The sequence below is a fragment of the Oncorhynchus mykiss genome, chromosome 11, assembly GCF_057628025.1.
Source record: "Oncorhynchus mykiss isolate SJ-2025 chromosome 11, ASM5762802v1, whole genome shotgun sequence".
NCBI classification, from domain to species: Eukaryota; Metazoa; Chordata; class Actinopteri; order Salmoniformes; family Salmonidae; genus Oncorhynchus; species Oncorhynchus mykiss.
Window position 1 is genome coordinate 37,371,646 of NC_143032.1, and position 21,084 is coordinate 37,392,729.

Consider the following 21,084-nt stretch of genomic DNA (forward strand, 5'->3'; position numbering starts at 1 on the left):
AAAGGTGAAATAAAAAAATACAAGTTGAAATTCACACCTTATTGGGTTTTGACCATTGCAGAACCCATTTTATTTTTGTGAACTTAAGTTAACAATTTTTATTTAGCAAATAAAGACAACTGGCATGGACAAAATTATTGGCACACCGGAGCAGGTACTTGGTTACACCGCCTTTGGCCAATATAACAGCCAACAAATGAGTTGGATAAAATATAAAAGGTTTCTGTGTTTTTGGAGTGCATCAGTCCAACAACCGTTTGTCTAATGAAGGTTGTGGATCATCCATCAGGACAACCCCAAACACACATCAAAGCACCCTGAAATTGTTCAAGAAGAAACACTGGACTGTTCTGGAGTTGCCACCGAAGAGTCCAGATCTGAATCACATTTATAACCTATGGCAAGAGGTGAAAACAGCAGTTGGAGGGCAAACATTAAAGAATTAGAGCAGTTTGCTGCTGAAAAGTGAGCCAAATTGCCAGTAGAATGTTGCAGCAAGCTCATTGATGGCTCCAAGAAGTGTTTGTCTGCAGTTAACTTGGCCAAAGGCTGTGTAACTGTGTCTTTATTTTCAAAATAATATTGTAAACTTAAGTTTACAAAAATGTAATTAGTATTTCTGCGTTGATGACAATCCAATAGCACGGTATGGAGAACACTTTTTTTATTTTTTTTTATATGAAATAGGGAATTCTTTAAAGATGGACTATGCAGAAATAGCTTCACCATTTCCTGGTTGCTAACATTTTTGCTTAATTTGTGACAAAGCAAGCAAGTATAGAATCGTTATAGCATCTAAACAGCTGTGAAATATATTTTCCATAACCCAAAATATTGTTTTTTTTCTACTGTTTGAAGCTGTTGTGCAAAACTGAAAATAAAAAAAAATAAAAAAACAGGAAGCATAGAAATAGCGCACATACAACAGATCCTACTGCTTCTTAGACTTTCTTTCAATGAGAATGACAGATCTATTACCCATTTCTAAGTGAATTTGGTCCGGTCACCCAAAAAATATAAAACTGTATATTCTGTGCCTTTGCGAAGTAATATCATAACCCTGGGAGGTTCTCCAATGTCTCGCGAAGAAGTGCACATATTTGGAGATTGTTTTGCTGTTTTACTAGACTTTGAATATGCCTTTTGAGCATTGTGAAGTTATTAATTACGCTTTTGTTCGTGAATAAAACAAACTTTTTGTCCTGAGTCTTATGTTTGGAGCAAATCCAGAACAACACATTACTGAGTACCGCTCTCCATATTTTTTTTTAAGCGTAGTGGTGGCTGCATCATGTTATGGGTGTGCTTGTAATCGTTAAGGACTGGGTTTTTCAGTCAAGAGGTATGTATACTTTCTGAAGGCACTGTACCAATAGGTGCCCTCCTTTTGCGAGGCATTGGGAAACCTCCCTGGTCTTTGTGGTTGACTCTGTTTTGAAATTCACTGTTCGACTGAGGGACCTTGTAGATGATTGTATGTGTGGGGTACAGAGATGAGATGAGGTAGTCTGGAGAAAAAAAATCTAACCCAGAAATTCCAGTCCATATGATACATTATAATACAATACATGTTTACAGTACACACTCAAAGATTAGTGGAGCTTGTTTAATTTATTTACCCTAGACCGCATACATCTATGGGCTTTTGTGTTTTTCTGTCGTGCGTAATGTACGGTAGCCTATGTATTGGATAACAGCACAATAATTTGGCCTTTTTTTGGGATTGGGCTCATAACATGTATTTAATATAGGTCTCAGGCAGCATCAGGCTTGAATGTTCATGCCTCTCAAAACACGAATCAAATCCATATGCTGTGTATGGTTTAGAATGACACTTGTGGTTTTGGCGGGAAATACCGGGTTACCTGGGAGAGAAATTTTAACAAATCTTGGGGTGGAACATTTTTGTAAAATATTGCGAAAATATTAAAGCCTAAACCCAACCCCACAGCATTGCCAGGTGAACAAAAGCAACGGCCTGTTCTGTGACTGTGGGTCTCTGAGATGTGATCTAGTAGCGGGATGGTGGAGGTCATTGCAGAGCCAAGAGCTCAGTGTTGGGCAGACCACTGTCTTGGGAAAAAGCTGCAACACTACAATGTTGTAATACTTGATAATGTAATGTTGACACTGTTATTAGTGTTTGGGATCACAATCACCACCACACCCTCTCTCACTATTGCTCATTCTGTATCTCTGGCTATGATTTTTCACTCACCTCTCCTCTCTCTCCTTAGGCCATCGTTTTGAGGATGTCCCTGGGGTACGGAGACACCTGGTCAGAAAGAGCACCAAAGGCCAAGTGGTGCATGTCGGCAAGGACCACAAGGAGCCCTGCACACGCAGCCAAAAAAAGGACCGGACCCCACATGAGGTGAGCGACGGAAAATACAACCTGTAGTATCCACTCCTTTGCTGATGTTGGGACACATTGTCACATCCCTTGTTTCAGATATGATTGAGTTTTATTCATCAGATGGTTTTCATGGATTTGCTGATGTTTTTGGCAAGGATGGTTTGAATGTAAATATGGTTAATTGCTTCTTGGTCCATATTTAAATAAATAAAACTAAAATTGGAACATCAACTGGAAAATCCGCTACAGTATATTTTGTGGATGGGAGAGTGGGCAGGACACAATAAAAAATTAATGAATGAGTTCTTTCCTTTCACACACCCAATAGAAAGGGGCAGAGAAGAGCTCAGGTAAGGAGACACCGGGTTCTCCCTGAGAGAGGGAGCCATGTTCTATTAACACACACGCATAGGTCCCCAGCAGGTAAACAACAGGTTCCTCTCAGGGTAAACTGTGTGTGTGGGGGGGAGATGTAAGGGTCCCCTGCTCTGTGCACGGGTCTGTGTTTAGTCGTCAGTGTATTAAGCCCACACCACCTCCACCCTCTCGCTCCTTCCAGTCGTTACCACCAGTGGTTCTGTAACTTATCATTCTGCCTCCCAGCCAGACGGCATGGTCATACTGGACTACTTCAGCCAAATGGCCCGGCCCCACAAGGTGAGGCGGCTCAGTCGGTCAAATGCATGTTCCAGCAGTGTGTGCATGTAGCAACGTGTCTCCACATGAGAGTAGGTGCAGTATGGTTACTCGATAATCATTAGTTGTGTTGGCTTGGTACTGAAACAGGTAATGGTTGGTTGGGTATCACTAACTCATGAGCATGGCGTTAGATTGGTTTCTCTTTAACCAGACTTTTGGGAAGTGATAAGGCTGTAGGGTGTAATACTGTGTTTCTACTGATGATAGTATCTACTGTATTTATACTGTATTTTTACTCATCACAGTTTGTGATGTGTGAGAAAAAAACAAATTTAAACAGAGCATCTGTTGAGCTCATGAAAAATGGTTTTCACTGAAACGTTGCATTCGCCTGTTGCTTAGGCTATTTACCACTGCCTATATTTGAGAAGTGTTTTGGCATTGTGGATAATTTCATTGCATAGTTGTTCTTAATATAACCGAGTAACACTGGTGAGTGTGTTTCTGTTTGACGTCAACATGCAGCGCAGACTTGGGAACAAGTACTATTTAAAATCTTTAAAATACTTTGAGCGTTTGATGTCAGATGGACGGGTTTGCAGTTTTGAGACTTTTCTATTGGTCCATTAAGCCAGGCAAGCTCAATCAAGCACAGATGATCATGTATTTTAAATGATTTCAAGTAACATTTGAATCCAGGTCTGATGCACCTTGCATGGTTTTCAGAAGTCAATAGGTTCAAGGACCAGTGCGAACTACTTTCACACTTCACACTTTGGAAAGTGAAACTAGAATACAATTACATATAGTTCTCTGGATGTGTTTTCTGATCCTTAGAATACTTTTTGACTGTCTTTAAAGAAACAGCATGAGCCTGAGAAGAGCTAGCGTTAATTCTAAAGCAATATTTGTAGAAGAATTCAATCCGACGCGGATACAGCCACATTAAGCATACTGAAAACAATTTCCCCTGAAAGATCAGTTATTCAGATCCTCACTGAATCTAATCCGATTGGCTCAATGGTAACTTGGTTGGAAGGAGATACTGGTTTGAACATTTACGATTCAGACTCCTGGATGTCCATGGGCATACACTGAAAAATATTGACTTGCATTGGTTTTTGGACAAACATGATTTTTTAAAAGTTAACCGTTGGAGAAAGTGGCCACCGGCCAGATAAAAAAATATATAAAAAAATAAAGCATGGATTGCTCTCTTATCTTGTCCATAGAGTGATTAAGAGGGTTGAAGAAACCAATGTTATTTGGGTACACTATCCCTTTAAATTCAGCCTGTGTCCCCCTCAGGTGTTTGTGGAGCTGAACGAGCTTATCATAGATAAGAACCAGGAGATGCAGTGGCGGGAGACGGCCCGTTGGATCAAGTTTGAGGAGGACGTGGAGGAGGAGACGGACCGCTGGGGCAAACCCCACGTGGCCTCGCTCTCCTTCCGCAGCCTGTTGGAGCTCCGCAAGACCATCTCCCATGGTAGGAGAGAGTTTAGAGAGAGAAGACTGTGTGCAGTGTTTCCCCTATATGAATCGTTGCCGCCACCATTAAATGTATACAGTACCAGTCAAAAGTTTGTACACACCTACTCATTCAAGGGTTTTTCTTTATTTTTTACTATTTTCTATATTATAGAATATTAGTGAAGACATCAAAACTATGAAATAACACATGAAATCATGTAGTAACCAACATTTTAGATTCTTCAAAGCAGCCACCCTTTGCTTTGCTTTGACAGATTTGAACACTCTTGGCATTCTCTCAACCAGCTTCACCTGGAATGCTTTCCAAACAGTCTTGAAGGAGTTCCCACATATGCTGAGCACTTGTTGGCTGCTTTTCATTCAATCTGCGGTCCAACTCATCCCAAACCATCTCAATTGTGTTGAGGTTAGGTGATTATGGAGGCCAGGTCCTCTGATGCAGCACTCGTCACTCTCCTCTTTGGTCAAATAGCCCATACACAGCCTGGAGGTGTGTTGGGTCATTGTCCTGTTGAAAAACAAATGATAGCCCCGCTAAGTGCAAGCCAGATGTGATCTCGTATTGCTGCAGAATGCTATGGTAGCCATGCTGGTTAAGTGTGCCTTGAATACTAAATAAATCACTGACCGTGTCACCAGCAAAGCACCCCACACCACCACCTCCATGCTCACGTTGGGAACCACACATGAGGAGATTATCTGTTTACCTACTCGGCAGTTGGAACCAAAAATCTCAAATTTGGACTCCAGACCAAAGGACAAATTTCCACCGTTCTAATGTCCATTGCTCGTGCTTCTTGGCCCAAGCAAGTCTAGTAGTGGTTTCTTTGCAGCAATTCGACCATGAAGGCCGAATGCATGCTGTCTCCTTTGAACAGTTGATGTTGAGATGTGTCTGTTACTTGGACTCTGAAGCATTTATTTGGGCTGCAATTTCTGAGGCTGGTAACTAATGAACTTATCCTCTGCAGCAGAGGTAACGCTGGGTCTTCCTTTCCTGTGGCGGTCCTCATGAGAGCCAGTTTCAACTCAGTGCTTGATGGTTTTTGCAATTGCACTTGAAGAAACTTTCAAAGTTCTTGACATTTTCCGCATTGCCTGGCCTTCATGTCTTAAAGTAATGGTCTGTCATTTCTGTTTGCTTATTTGAGCTGTTCTTGCCATAATAAGGATTTGGTCTTTTACCAAATAGGGCTATCTTATGTATGCCAACTATACCTTGTCACAACACAACTCATTGGCTCAAATGTATTAAGAAGGAAAGACATTCCACAAATTAGCAAGGCACAACCTTTGATTGAAATATATTCCAGGTGACTTCCTCATGAAGCTGGTTGAGAGAATGCCAAGAGTGTGCAAAGCTGTCATCAAGGCAAAGGGTGGCTACTTTGAAGAATCTCAAATATAAAATATATTTTGATTTGTTTGTCTTTTTTTGGTTACTATGCAATTCCACATGTGTTATTTCATAGTTTTGATGTCTTCACTATTATTCTACTATATAGAACATAGTAAAAATAAGGAAAAACCCTTGAATGAGTAGGTATTCTCCAAACTTTTGACTGGTACTATGTATGTATACATGTATGTTGACTCCAATGCTTCCCACAACTGTGCCAAGATGGTTGGATGTCCTTTGGGTGCTGGACTATTCTTGATACAGGAAACTGTTGAGCATAAAAAACACAGCAGCGCTGCAATTCTTGACACTCAAACCAGTGCGCTTGGCACCTACTACCATACCCCGTTCAAAGGCACTTAAATATTTTGTCTTTCCCATTCACCTCTGAATGGCACACATGCACAGTCCATATCTCAATTGTCTTCAGGCTTAAAAATCCTTCTTTAATCCGTCTCCTCCCCTTCGTCTACACTGATTGAAGTTGATTTTAAGTGACATCAATAAGGGATCATAGCTTTCACCTGGATTTACCTGGCCAATCTGTAATGTTTTGTAAAGGCAGTGTATTTTTTGGGGCGAGACAAAGTATTTAAGTGCCTTTGAACAGCGTATGGTAGTAGGTGCTAGGTGTACCGGTTTGTGCCAAGAACTGCACCGCTGCTGGGTTTTTCATGCTCAACACTTTCCTGTGTGTGTATCAACAATAGTCCACCACCCAAAGGAAATCCATCCAACTTGACACAACTGTGGGAAGCATTGGTGTCAGCATGGGCCAGCATACTTGTGGAATTGTAGAGTCCATATCCCGATGAATTGAGGATGTTCTGAGGACAAAATGGGGGGGTGCAACTCAATAGGAAGCTGTTCTTAATGTTTTGAACACTCAGTGTACGTGTGTGGGAGTGTGTGTCTGTGTGAGTGTGTCTGTGTGTGCCCACCCTGCTGTGACCTCAGTGTCATGTGTGCCCTCTGCCACCAGGGGCGGTGTTGTTGGACCTGGACCAGAAGACTTTGCCTGGCATTGCCCACCAGGTGGTAGAGCAGATGATCATCTCAGACCAGATCAAGGCTGAGGACCGCGCAAACGTGCTCCGAGCCCTGCTGCTCAAACACAGGTACGCCACCACCACTACACCTAAACACCAACCAGGACAGCTCAGTGGAAAATACTTGTTGAGTATCTAGTAACCTAAGTATGGAAGTACGGAATACTTGTGTCAATTAAGTGTGTGGACACTTTAAACTCTGGATATTGTTTTTCAACAGGAAAAGTATAATAAAAACTCTCTGTAGTTTGTCTACCATTTTGACCTCAGATGAAATAGCGTTATTAGTTCAGCATGTCAATTTACACAATGTTAAACTTGCGATGTCTCTGCCTGGTCCCGCCGCCTGCTTGCTTGATAGCGTGCGAGAGGGCAAGGTGCGACATATGCATCTCCTGCTCAACCTCTATGTGCCTTTACCTCCCTCGCCCTGCAGTCACCCAAGCGATGAGAAGGAGCACAGCCACAACCCCTTCCCCAGGAACATCTCGGCGGCCAGCCTGGGCAACCTGCTGCCCCAGCAACACAGCTCCAACCACATCCACCATCCAGAGCCCTCCGTCACAGACCCCCTCATGGGCTCGGCCAGCACAGGGGAGCAGGAGACACGTATCGACATGGAGAAGAACGACCTGCAGGTAGCTACAGTATAGTGTTGATTTTATGTAAGGAGTAAATGCTGACGTTTATTTTTCCAAGGTAATGTACAGAACTGAGGCATGTATCCCGTGTATACCAAAAAAATAAAAAATACAGCGCACATTTAAGAGTAAAAAAAAAAAAAAAATTCTACTCTTTTGGTTGCTAGAGAAGCACCCCAGTCTTTTGGTTGATATTTATGTTGTTCGTTCTATATGTTCAGTTGCCATACACGCTGGCGACATTCTTGTCCCTTGCTTGCTAGCTACCCAACTAGCTACGGCTAACAAAGTCACATCCTTTGAATCCAGAATAAAAGCATTTTGTTTAAGCTCTTTTCTATTGACATTCATTTGGATACATCCATAATGTCTGTAAAAACAAATCAATACTAGCTAGCTAAGTTTTTCCTCATTGGACCTGTGTTTACAATGTATCCCATTTCTGTTTGTGTGGTTGTCGGTTTAGCTTTCTGTAATTTGTAACAAGTGTGGTCTGCATCTTTGGGTGCATATTTCATCATGTTTGCAATGTGTCCCGATAGCTTTTCCAACTGTCCCGTTATTTGGTTTTAATGTCCATTTTAAAATGCCCTTCTAGCCAATCAGAAACAAGTATTCAACAGTGCTGTGTATACGTAGTGAGGAATGTATTAGGCAGATTATTCTACTGCTAAAGAGTGTAGGTAAGTGTGTGTGTGTGTGTGTGTGTGTGCGCAAATTGTGTACACAGGGATATTGAGCTATCATGTAAAAAGTATCTTCATTGGATAATTTTTTGTGGAGGGGGCAGTCTGTCACATTGAGTTACCATGGCCTGGGTTAAGTCTGTCCTGATTGGTATTGCAGCAGAAGGAGTCTACTCCAAATATCGGCATACACAGGTCGAAGTCCAAGCATGAGCTCAAGCTGCTGGAGAAGATTCCACAGAATGCTGAGGCCACTGTTGTCCTTGTGGGTGAGTGGTCTTTTTTTAATTCATCTAAGAACCAGAAGTACCAGAAAGCATCTCCTGTTACCTTTTTCAAATAACCTACTACCACTACTACCTCTTCTTCTTCGGGTACTTATATTTGTCCTATTTGACACGTTATTATTTTTTTTTTCTATTTTCTTTGGGGATGGGTTTGCATGTCCCAAATTTCCCTGATACACACTCGGTGAGTGGGGTCACGGCCAGGGTCAAATAACATCTGAAACAGTAGTCTAATATCAAGCATTCCCACTCTGTGCAGTGTAACAGCATGCCCTATAACCCTCTGTCCCCCCTTCCTCTCCTCCAGGCAGCGTGGACTTCCTGGAGCAGCCCACCATGGCCTTTGTGCGGCTGCAGGAGGCGGAGGAGCTAGACTCTGTCCTGGAGGTCCCAGTGCCAGTCAGGTTCATCTTTGTCCTGCTGGGTCCCCCCAGCACCAACATGGACTACCACCAAATCGGACGCTCCATCTCCACACTCATGTCTGACAAGGTCAGTGCGCTGTACTGTGAAGGCGAGAGGAGAGCAAGAGTCAATTGATTTAGGTTTAGTAGAACATCTGTGGGCCGAGTTTCCTGGCCACAGATGAAAATCACTTTCAATGAGAATCTGCATTGATAATGCTTTTTAGTCCAGGACTAGGCTTAATCTGTGTCCTGGAAACCATCTCTATATGTTTTTATTACTATGGTCATACTACATATTATGGTTATTTAATTTCGCACACAACTCTGAATGCAAAAAAGAAAATCCAAACACAGAGTGAACCTGTTTTGTTCTATGAAGGCTCACATACTGTAGGACAATGAGTATAACTCCAGTGTTTTTCCTGTTCTCCCGCGCAGCACTTCCATGAGTCGGCCTACCTGGCGGACGACCGCCAGGACCTGCTCAACGCCATCAACGGCTTCCTGGACTGCAGCATCGTTCTGCCACCCTCCGAGATGGGCGGTGAGGAGCTGCTACGCTCCGTGGCACGCTTCCAGAAGGAGATGCTTCGCAAGCGGGAGGAGCAAGGAGCCCTGCTGGCCAAGGAGCCCAAGAGCCAGAAGGAAAAAGGTGGGGGAATCCCACAATTTTGTTCACAGAAAAATGATGTCCTAACTTTCCTAGCTTCTCAGACCGTAACATGGAGCCGGATGATAATATTTTGAAAGTTTCCTTTTTTTTAAATGCAAAAAAGATTCCAAAGAAACGTCACTTTTCTAGTCCAGTATTTGAAATCGGTCTATGTTTATGTATTCCAGAGGCCCTCCTCTCCCCCGGGAAGCCGGGAGACGACCCCCTGCAGCGTACTGGACGCCCCTTCGGAGGCTTAATCCGAGACGTGAAGCGCCGCTACCCAAAGTACGTGAGTGACTTCAAGGACGCGCTGAACGCCCAGTGCGCTGCGGCCATCATCTTCATCTACTTCGCTGCCCTCTCCCCCGCCATAACCTTCGGAGGCCTCCTGGGTGAGTCCCAGGGGTTAAATGCAGCCAGCTAGCAAATTCTGGTACATTTACAGAAATGTCCCTGTGTAAGTTAAGAAAGTGACGGAAACATTAACCGCAACTACCCATCTACCCCTATCAACACACAACCAGACACTTAGCATGTGTTTAAAGTAGGCATTGGAGCTATATTGAATATGTACTGAGAATGGATTTCGTAGCTTTTTAAAAAACCTTCTTAGGTCATTCTCTGAATGTTGCCTGTGTGGGTTCTTGACTGTGTGCCTTGTGGTAGGTGAGAAGACTGAGGGTCTGATTGGTGTGTCTGAGCTGATCGTGGCCACAGCTGTGCAGGGTGTTCTTTTCTGCCTCCTGGGGGCCCAGCCGCTCCTGGTGGTTGGCTTCTCCGGACCCCTGCTCGTCTTTGAAGAGGCCTTCTACTCTGTAAGTTACCTCAAACTGAGATGTGAGATTACATTATTGACTACCTCGTAAGAGTAGGGCTGGGCGATATGGCCTATATATATATATATTGGCCATATCGCCCAGCCCTACTCTTATCTCTAGATCCATCTATCTCTAGATCTATATATATATATCAGTTTGTGTTGACTCAGTACTTTTGCTGACTCAGCTATCCAGCTAACTATCGATTAGCATTAGTGGCTAACACGAGTTAATTGTATAATTATAGAAGCTTGTGGATTTATATTAAAATCAAAGTGGAAACAGCATCGTAGTCAACATTGTTGCACGTGCTGCATTGACCATGCAGACTGAACAAAAGTGTCTCGTGGTCAAGCAACAACATGCGCTCCTTGAGTGATGGGATGGGACTAGGTCTGTGTGGAAAGCAGCATGGAGAGAGCGGAGAGGGATAAACTAAAAGAGTAAAGTAAACTATAAAATTGGACGTTACACACCACGTATCACGTTTAACAAACCAAACATTCAAATACCGTTATAGAAGGTAAAGAGAACCCCAAACCAGTCCATGCATCAATACCGGCATAGTAAAATACGGTATACCACCCAGCCCTACATAAGACTCCCTTTTGTATTTTCCTGCTGTTGATGTTGACCTGTATGCGTGGCCACTCTTCCATCAGTGTCAGAACTCAATACTCAGTTTTGTCTTAATTGCTTCCTTACCATTCTCTCTCTGTGTGTGTCCATAGTTCTGTAAGGGGAACGGGATAGAGTACCTGACGGGCCGGGTGTGGATCGGCTTCTGGCTCATCATCATCGTGGTGACGACAGTGGCCTTGGAAGGTAGCTTCCTGGTCCGCTTTGTCTCACGTTTCACCCAGGAGATCTTCTCCTTCCTCATCTCGCTCATCTTCATCTTCGAGACCTTCTCCAAGATAGGCAAGGTACTGTACACTTGACACTCCGTTAACTATAGTATTGAAATTGATAGAAATGATTTAGTGCCCTTGTAAGTGCTAAAAGCACTTTACGTTGTAGAGAGGGGATCCAATCTGACTACTGATAATAAATGGAACTGACTTTAGATTGGACTGTTCTCAAAACATGGGGTCAAAACGAGTATGTTTTCCTAACGGGTACACTCTTAAGAAAATCTTTTGTGGTTGAGTGGCCCTGATCCGAGAACAAAGTGAAAGGGACAGACAGCCCAACTTTTATCTGGGCTTATGATTTCAGGAATGTTACTATTTTTAGACCTTTGTCGAACACAAGACTTTCAAGGGATAATTTGTGTCTGGATTAATCTGTTTGCTGGGACCTTACAGGTATGTACATTTTAATCCCTCTGAAGCCGTGTTGAAGTGATCTCTGTGTGTGTGTGTGTGTGTGTGTGTGTGTGTGTGTGTGTGTGTGTGTGTGTGTGAAGCGGTGCTTTAATGTGAACCCATTTTTTCCTGTGTTGCCGGGCAGATTTTCATGGAGCACCCACTGCAGCGCTGTTACCTTGACAACAGCACGGCGGAGAACGCAACGATGGAGAATAGCACCCTGGAGCTATTGCTTGGCAACAGCACTATTTCGGTGGTGTCGGTGAAGGTCCTAGGGGAACCCAACACAGCACTGCTCTCCCTTGTACTCATGTCTGGAACCTTCTTCATTGCATTCTACCTGCGCAAGTTCAAAAACAGTGCCTTCTTCCCTGGCAAGGTAAGACACTGGTACACTTTATGAGGTGAAGGGGCTCATGTCATCCTCACTCTAAGCACAATAGGGTTATCAGGGTGTATTTCAATTCAATACAAACTTAAAGGATCATTTGGGATTTTGGCAATGAGGCCCTTTATCTACTTCACCAGAGTCAGATGAACTCGTGGATAACATTTGTATGTCTCTGTGTCCAGTATGAAGGAATTTGAGGTAGTTTCGTGAACCAATGCCAACTACCCTCATTGCCAGACTCCCGAAGTATCACTTTAATTATTTAGAACATAGTTTATTGTAAAATCACAGAACTTTACTCCCCAGTGTCCCATCATGGGCTGTGTGTTATGCATTGCCTACACCTAACTATTTTGTGTTGTTCAGCTCCGTAGGATTATTGGAGATTTCGGGGTCCCCATAGCCATCCTCATCATGGTCCTAGTGGACTACAGTATACGTGACACTTACACACAGGTGAGTAGTACTGCAATTAATATAATTCCAAAGCCCTTTATTAGTTTGTTCATTGTATTGTCTAGATTAATAAGCTTAACTACTGTCATACTGAGAAATTATAAAGAACTAGTTACTTTGACGACATATTAGTGCATGTTATGTCATCACCCTCTAAAACACATCACTTCCCTGACCCCTGACCTTGTGTAGAAACTGAGCGTGCCCAGTGGCTTCTCTGTGACCAGTCCTGAGAAGCGTGGCTGGGTGATCAACCCCCTAGGCATGTACACCCCGTTCCCCATCTGGATGATGTTTGGCAGTGTGCTGCCCGCCCTGCTGGTCTTCATCCTCATCTTCATGGAGACACAGATCACCACGTGAGACACACTGTCACACTACAGTACCCAGCACCCCTGTGTTCCATCATGAGCTCCCCCTTAGTAGCAAAATTAATTGGATACGAACTGCGGGAAATACTGGAAATCATGGAAGACATTACATTATATACTGTGTATGTTTTTATCCTGGCAAGTTGATTTACTCATTCTCAACTTCTCATCTGCCTTTCTTTCTTCCATTCCTCTCTTACTACCTGTCTTCCTCCCTAACTCAGTCTGATAGTGAGTAAAAAGGAGCGGATGCTGGTGAAGGGTTCTGGCTTCCACCTGGACCTGCTGGTGATTGTAGTGCTGGGAGGCACCTCTGCCCTGTTCGGCCTGCCCTGGATGGCCGCTGCCACTGTGCGCTCTGTAACGCACGCCAACGCCCTCACCGTCATGAGTAAGGCGGTCGCCCCCGGCGACAAGCCCCGCATCCAGGAGGTCAAGGAGCAGCGGGTTACAGGGTTGCTGGTGGCCATCTTAGTAGGTGAGTGTCTTTTGGATAGATGTCGAATAGACTAGACTGGAAGATGTTTGGTGCTTCTCAAAAGTTTACCGTAGCTTCCTCCACTTGACTCCTTCCCTTCTGCAGTGATCTGAAGACACAGGATAAAAACAAAACATATAAGGGAATATGTGACTTTGTTTATGGTGACTTTGCTTTCACCTGTGTAGTTATTTCACCTCCGACTACTAGAAGAGGAAACTATTAGTATTGAGTATTGAGACGCAGTCATGTTTGCAGTAATATCTCTTAACTCTTACTCCCTCGTCTTCCAGGCCTTTCCATAGTGATCGGAGACCTGCTGCGTCAGATCCCCATCGCTGTGCTGTTTGGCATCTTCCTCTACATGGGCGTGATGTCACTCAATGGAATCCAGTTCACCGAGCGCCTAATGTTACTGCTGATGCCCCCCAAGTACCACCCCGACCACACCTACGTCCGCAAGGTGACCACAGCTCAGAGTCACAGAGAGTAAACAGAGCAGTGGCTCTGGTTCCCTAATCCGTCTAATAGATAGCTTGGTCCCAGATCAGTTTGTGCTCTAATGAAAACTCCTATGGTCAAAAATGACAGTAGGAGTTGTCAAAACATCACAAACAGATATGGGACAGGGCTTTCAAATAGAGCCTTTCCTGTATAATCCACTATATCAAGGATGGGAAACTTTGATGGGGGTGGGAGACACAAAACAAATCGGAATTTATCATGAGACGCAGTGGCTCGTGGGTCTGCATACCCGTGGGTCTGGATGTGGGTCTGCATACCCACATCCATACCCACACATGCTGTCAGAGCCAGCCCTAGCCGAAATGTTTTTGGGGGGCCCACCACCTTGCGAGCAAACATTTTTAGCTACCCCCCCCCCTCCCCTTAAAAGCAGAGGGGGGGGGAAATACATTTCAGAGTTCAGTTCAGGTAATTCTACACATTTTGCCATAGGGTAGAGAGATATTTGACATTTTTAAGCTTATTTCCTGCCATTCTACACATTTTGCCCTGATTTAAGCCATGTTAATATGATATCTACAAAATCAATGGGGCCCCCCTGGAGGTTAAGGCCCCTGAGCAAATGCGATTTGGTAAATAAACCATGATTACTACAAGTTTAGAGAGCTGGCTAGACTAACTTACCAATACAAAAATAGCTGATATGGGCTAAATGACTGACTAAGTGACTGACGTAAGATTATTATAATACATTTTTTCGGAAATTGATCCATGGGCTTACCCGTGCCCATCCCTGCACTATATAAACTCATAGAGGCTATTTTGCTCAAGTGGGTACCAGAGTTTGTATACATATACTGAGTATACAAACATTAGGAACACCTGCTCTTTCTATGACATAGACTGACCAGGTGAAACCTATGAGGGGAGGAGATAGGTTAAAGAAGGATTTTTAAGCCTTGAGACAATTGAGACATCGATTGAGGGTGAATGGGCAAGACAAAATATTTAAGTGCCTTTGAACAGGGTATGGTAGTAGGTGCCAGGCGCACAGGTTTGAGTGTGTCAAGAACTGCAGCTCTACTGGGTTTTTCACGCCCAACAGTTTCCCGTGTGTATCAAGAATGGTCCACCATCCAAAGGACATCCAGCCAACTTTACTCAACTGTGGGAAGCATCGGAGTCAACATGGGCCAGCATCCCTTCGGAATGCTTTCGATACCTTGTAGAGTCCATGCCCCAACGAATAGAGGCCGTTCTGAGGGCACAAGGGTGTGCAACTCAATATTAGGAATGACATACTCATGATTTTCATTGTCCCCTTTCGAGTGTATTACGGTAATCCACTTTCTTAACTGATAGTAACTGTGTCCCCCAGGTGAAAACGCTGCGGATGCACCTGTATACACTGATCCAGCTGGTGTGTCTGGCGGCGCTGTGGGCCGTCATGTCAACCGTGGCCTCTCTGGCTTTCCCTTTCGTCCTCATCCTCACCGTCCCCGTCAAGATGTTCCTGTTGTCGCGCATCTTCACCACCCGTGAGATGCAGTGTGTAAGTTGGCCCAGAGGTGCGCACTAGGCCCATACACTAGCTTTAGGGCCTTTCACTAGGATTCACCCTATGAGCCCTGGTCAAACGTAGTGCAGGGAGTACGGTGCCGTTTGAGATGTATCCCCTTTCTCTCCCCCGAGGATGTTTCAGGAGAGGTCCTCATAGTACTTATGGAGTTTACTCTTAAAGGAGAAGTTGTTTTTTTTTTACAACCAAATCTCTATTTTTGATGTAAATGGCATGTTATAGAAAAGTCCAGACACCTTTTTTGTGATTTCACCAAACACCTATGGGGTTCCTGAAAAAACATGAACAAAGGCTCCAAAAACACCCAAATATGTCCTTTTAGATATGCCAATGCTCTTAGTATAGTGATGCAGGTCTTTAGATGTGCACATGAAATTGTCATTCCTAACTTTATCCGCAACGTTATATTCCCTTTTTGTGCGCCTCAAGACGTTTCCCTTATCCAGCTGTTCGATTCTCCACGTAGCCTGCTGCTACAGGTAACTGCCAAAATTAAGGGAACACCAACATAGTGTCTTAGTAGGGTGTTGGGCCACCACTAGCTGCCAGAACAACTTCAATGCGCTTTGGCATAGATTCAACAAGTGTCTGGAACTTCCTGTGTGGAAGCACAGGCTTTTAATATATTTTGTATCCCCCATTTACTCAAGTGTTTCCTTCATTTTAGCAGTCACCTCTCCGTCCATTGTACAGGTATCGTTCGAGTCGCAACAAAATGGAGTAGAGAGTTCTGACTAAAGTTCGGAATGACACAATTTCATGTGTACAAGATCTGCATCACTATACCGGGAAGTTTTCTGTTTCTAAAATAACGTGTTTGGGTTTTTTTGGAGCCTTTATTCATGTTTTTTTCAGAGCTCCCGTATACTGCACAGTAAGGATGAGGAAGTGATTCGTTGTTTGGGGGTATGTTTCTCAAAAAAAGTGTCTATAATATGCCATTTGCATCAAAAATGTTGATTTAGTTGTAAAAAAATAACTTATCCTTCATGACTGTCTGCTCTGCTTGTTCTTCTTCAGTGGTTTTTAGCACTGGGTTGACTTTGTGAATAAGTACCCTGTAAAAAGCGCAGTACATGTGAAATTTGATTGACGAAAGGCATATCTATCTACCCATTTTAAAACAATCAATCATAGTTACATTTGAGTAATTTAGCGGACGTTCTTATACAGCGCACTTTACTATAAGTGCATTCATCTTAAGATAGCTAGGTGAGATGACAACATATCACAATCCTATCAAGTACGTTATCCCTCAACAAAGTATTTATCAGCAAAGTCCGTGGCAGTAGGATATGTGGCATTTCTGGTGGGAGGGGGCGGCGCCGTGAGTGTTGTTTAAGGTACTCGTCAGAGGTGGGGTTAACGGTACAGCTACTGCCTTGCTCTAACAGTCTGCTCTCCTCTCTCATAGCTCGATGCTGATGACGCAGAGCCCGTCTTTGACGAGAGAGAGGTCCATGATGAATACTCAGAGATGCACATGCCTGTGTGACCCACACCATCATATACCTACCAACCACTGTATTCTTCTCTGTGTCCACACCATTCTGCCAATCAATCAACCAGCCAATGAAATGCCTGCCCAAAGGATCACTCATAACCCCCTGTCAATCTCATTCACTGGGACAGAGTTCAATTGGGTGACATAAGTAGATTCAACGTTCAGGCGTTCTCATGATGACACACAGCTGGAAATGGAGACACATTATAAGGGGGAACTTCCTGTCCTCTGAAGGGGTTAGGGGTCGTAACCCTTCAGAGAGCACTTTGTGGCATTAGGTATGAATACAGACTGAAAGGTCCAATCGGTTCAGCATATTTATTTTGTTCATCATCCATGTTTTAAAATATTTCAACATATTTGCCTTTTTGGGGCGGTTCAGGGGTTCAAATCCAGTTGTGTTTTTATAGATGTGTATTTTCAAGGTTTATTCCAGTGACCGTGTATGGTAGGTAGTTTAGTACACAATTATTTGTTTTTCAACCCTGACAGGTTGTGCTGATTCACATTGAATGTGCGGAGGATTATATATGGGATACATTCCTTGAGTCAATATATTTAACATATTGTGCTTTCACTTTGTATGTTTAGCTCTTTTAGCTCACTAAGCGCCTTATGAAGGACATGATGGCTGGACAGAGAAACCTAATTATGTTGCTTTTGTTTTTAACAGCTGTTCCTTCAAGAGCACCTCTAAGCCCTCTGCACTTTTTAAGGCATAATATTGAATGTTTTATATTTGACTTAGTGTCTATCAAAACACTATGCTGTGTATTTTTGTAAAAAAAAAATGTAAGGTTCCTTAGATTTTTCTCTCCCGGCAATTCCATTAGCTAAAAAGGAAGGCGTGTGATTTTATGTTTCCAAACGATTGCAAAGGGGACACAAACTGCTCCAACCTCAGACTGATATTAAGGTAGTGTTAGCCCGGTTGTTTTACCAATAGTCATTACAACACTGCTCAGCAATCACAGCAGTCTTGTGAAGTCGTGATGTGCATATCTATGTTATTGTGTAGTTTATTTGCTTTCATCCATTCATCATCCTCCTCTAGTGTTTATGCTGCCATTGTGGTGGCTGAAGTTTACCAGCAGAGGGAGACGAAATATAACCAAAGTACACATTGTAGTACCAAATGATTTTAAAGTACTGTACTGAATGTTAAATAACTCCCCAACTATTTATTTTTCGTTAGCATTTCCTCCATAAAAGCTGAAATGGGATCACATCTCTCAAGTGCTACACAATCTCAAGACCTTTCTTAAGTACTGTCTATATACACTAAACATCGTGATACTTTCGGCAAGTACAGTAAACTTCTTGTAGTATTGTTCTAATAAGGAGCTGTTTAGTTTCACATATTTGGTCATCTAAAGTATATCCTGCTGAATCCCTTTCTGAAAGTTATCGACGTGCATCTATGGGGTTCACCTTCACCTTTTGCATTCTCACTGTGTATGTTAAAGTGGTCTACCTACCAGCATAAAGCTAGTCAGTATTTTGAGGGGGGGGCACTAATCTATTTGTATTTTCCTGTGTGTGAGTGGTTTTATTTCTTGCCAAATCTCGGCCATTTAAAATGTTTCAAGTTTGGTCAGAACTATCAAATGTGGGTGTTATCGCACCTGTTACTTGCCACCAGGTTTATGATGTTTCCGAGGTGGGCAAAGTGGTTCAGCGGGTCAAGACCATTTCTCTCACAACATTCCATTTTCATTTTGATTTTGATTTCAAGTAGTATTAGTGATTATTATAAAAATTATCCAAAGTTTTTAGATCACCCATGCCAGGGTAATCTCTTGTGGAAAGACTACGTAAACATAAATCATACTGTAGATCTGTCATGATACAACTGGATGTGTGAGATCTGCAGCATTAGTTCCAGTGCTTGGGTTTTTTGTCAATGGTTATTTGGACAAATCCTGATTTTTGCAGGCGTTAGCATATTTTGGATGGAGCAGGGACATTTGGCTCATATACTTGCCTGTAGAGAGAAAGGGTAGAGTTCTTTTGTTTTTGGTTCTGATCCTCGTTCTATCTCTTCTCTTAACACTTATGGACCCAGATCTTAATTGAACATCTGACCAATTACGCACGACTTAAGTTCTGGGTTTACTAAGATTAATGCCAGGGGAATGGCTTAAAGCCTTTTTAAAGATGTTTCTAATATATACGGATGTCTGGAGTTAGACCTATGAATATACTTTTTTTTTACCTGAAATGCAGTCATTGATTGTGAAGACTGGACCTCAGGTCTGTCTTTTGTTCTTTCTTGCCTCTTTATTGTTTCTCTAGCAAGGGGGAGGCCGAAGACCTCACTAATCCCCTTCAGACCAACTCCTTAACCTTTTTTTTATCCTTTAGTGTGTGTACTTTACTGTATTTATACTTGGGATATTGCCTTTCAACAGTAAAAGTTCAGAAATGTCTCTTTCTGTGCACCTCAGCTAAGCTATACTTGGCTCCATATTCCCACGGTCTATGGCTACAGGCAGCCCAACTCTGATCTTTTGTTCAACTATTGGCAAAAGAGCTGATCTGATTGGTCAAAAGACCAATAAGTGGAAAAGATATCAGAATCCGGCTGACGGTGTAAACGCATTCGAAGTCCTTTATTTGTGTCTGAATTGATCTACAGCTGCACGTGAATGTATACGATATGTGATTGTGACATTTATCACCTGACTCCGTCATAGCCGTCATATATATTTTTTCCAGTATGTCACTCAAGTTCAATTTGTTTTCACTTTTAGAATGCCCATAGATCAAGGCCTGCATTCACAACACGTCTCAGAGTAGAAGTGATGATGGGATCAGATTTCCATTTTAGATCCTACTGAATAAGATATGAACAGAGGGGATCTGATCCTAGCACTCCTACTCACTCTTCATGAATACAGGTCCTGATCCCTCATGTATTGTAATGTGGCATAATGTGTTGTCTTGAGTGTTTGAAGGGTGTTGTGCAGATGTTTTAAAATATGTTGCAGTAATTGATGACCATGGACAAAATGGTGGGGTGCAAAATAAGTTTATTTTTATTTTTATGGAAAATAGTATGGATGGAGGAAATATGTTCTGTACATGATTGTCAGTGCCCACGGAAACATTGCTATAATGCAGTTCCATTTTAAAAGAAACAAAGCATTCTGGGTGGTCATTGCTTATGTTCAGTGTACATACACTACCGGTCAAAAGTTTTAGAACACCTACTCATTCAAGTGTCTTTCAAGTTATCTTTATTTTCAGTATTTTCTACATTGTAGAATTATAGCGAAGACATCAAAACTATGAAGTAACACGTGGAATCATATACTAACCAAAAGTGTTAAACAAAGCAAAAGATTTGTCAAATAGCCACCCTTTGCCTTGATGACAGCTTTACACACTCTTGGCATTCTCTCAACCAGCTATACCTGGAATGCTTTCCAACAGTCTTGGAGGGGTTCCCACGAGCTGAGCACTTGTTGGCTGCTTTTCCATTCACTCTGTGCTCCGACTCATCCCAAACTATCTCAATTTGGTTGAGGTCGGTGGATTGTGGAGGCCAGGTCATCTGATGCATCACTCTCCTTCTTGGTCAAATAGCCCTTACACAGCCTGGAAGTGTGTTGGGTCATTGCCCTGTTGAAAAACAAATGATAGTCCCACTAAGCCCAGAACAGATGGGATGGTGTATTGCTGCAGAAATGTATTTTGATGTAACACTTTTTTGGTTACTACATGATTCTTCCATATGTGTTATTTCATAGTTTAGTCAAATAAAAATAAGAAAAAACCTTGAGTGGGTGTTCTAAAACTTTTGACCGGTAGTGTAAATAGTTAAAATATTGATGACCAATAAAGTCAATTTCTATTAAACATCACTGCTGTAGTGTTCTTTAACAATTCAACCAAAATATAGAGTGGGGCAAAAAAGTATTTAGTCTGCCACCAACTGTGCAAGTTTTCCCACTTAAAAAGACGAGAGGCCTGTAATTTTCATCATAGGTACACTTCAACTATGACAGACAAAATGAGAAAAAAAATCCAGAAAATCACATTGTAGGATTTGTAATTAATTTATTTGCAAATTATGGTGGAAAATAAGTATTTGGTC

At 42.7% G+C, this 21,084-nt stretch overlaps 1 protein-coding gene across 8 annotated transcripts in view; it reads left to right on the forward strand.

The window, feature by feature from the left end:
- The window catches only part of LOC110535651 (anion exchange protein 2), a 105,468-nt gene extending 84,617 nt beyond the window's left edge, over positions 1-20,851 (forward strand). For 5 of the 8 annotated variants that reach the window (XM_021620774.3, XM_090189979.1, XM_090189978.1 and 2 more), the window contains 17 exons: positions 2,238-2,374; positions 4,304-4,484; positions 6,871-7,006; positions 7,374-7,575; positions 8,425-8,533; positions 8,859-9,043; positions 9,397-9,610; positions 9,799-10,005; positions 10,280-10,428; positions 11,163-11,357; positions 11,884-12,120; positions 12,499-12,588; positions 12,781-12,947; positions 13,184-13,437; positions 13,731-13,900; positions 15,281-15,454; positions 16,896-20,851. In XM_021620774.3, coding sequence (XP_021476449.3) covers positions 2,238-2,374; positions 4,304-4,484; positions 6,871-7,006; positions 7,374-7,575; positions 8,425-8,533; positions 8,859-9,043; positions 9,397-9,610; positions 9,799-10,005; positions 10,280-10,428; positions 11,163-11,357; positions 11,884-12,120; positions 12,499-12,588; positions 12,781-12,947; positions 13,184-13,437; positions 13,731-13,900; positions 15,281-15,454; positions 16,896-16,976 — 2,888 coding nt within the window. In that variant the 3' untranslated portion in view covers positions 16,977-20,851. Of the gene's footprint in view, positions 1-2,237; positions 2,375-4,303; positions 4,485-6,870; positions 7,007-7,373; positions 7,576-8,424; positions 8,534-8,858; positions 9,044-9,396; positions 9,611-9,798; positions 10,006-10,279; positions 10,429-11,162; positions 11,358-11,883; positions 12,121-12,498; positions 12,589-12,780; positions 12,948-13,183; positions 13,438-13,730; positions 13,901-15,280; positions 15,471-16,895 lie in introns of all 8 variants that reach the window. The other 3 variants (XM_021620778.3, XM_090189982.1, XR_016484463.1) reach the window with 2 other exon arrangements.
- Positions 20,852-21,084: the final 233 nt, after the last annotated feature.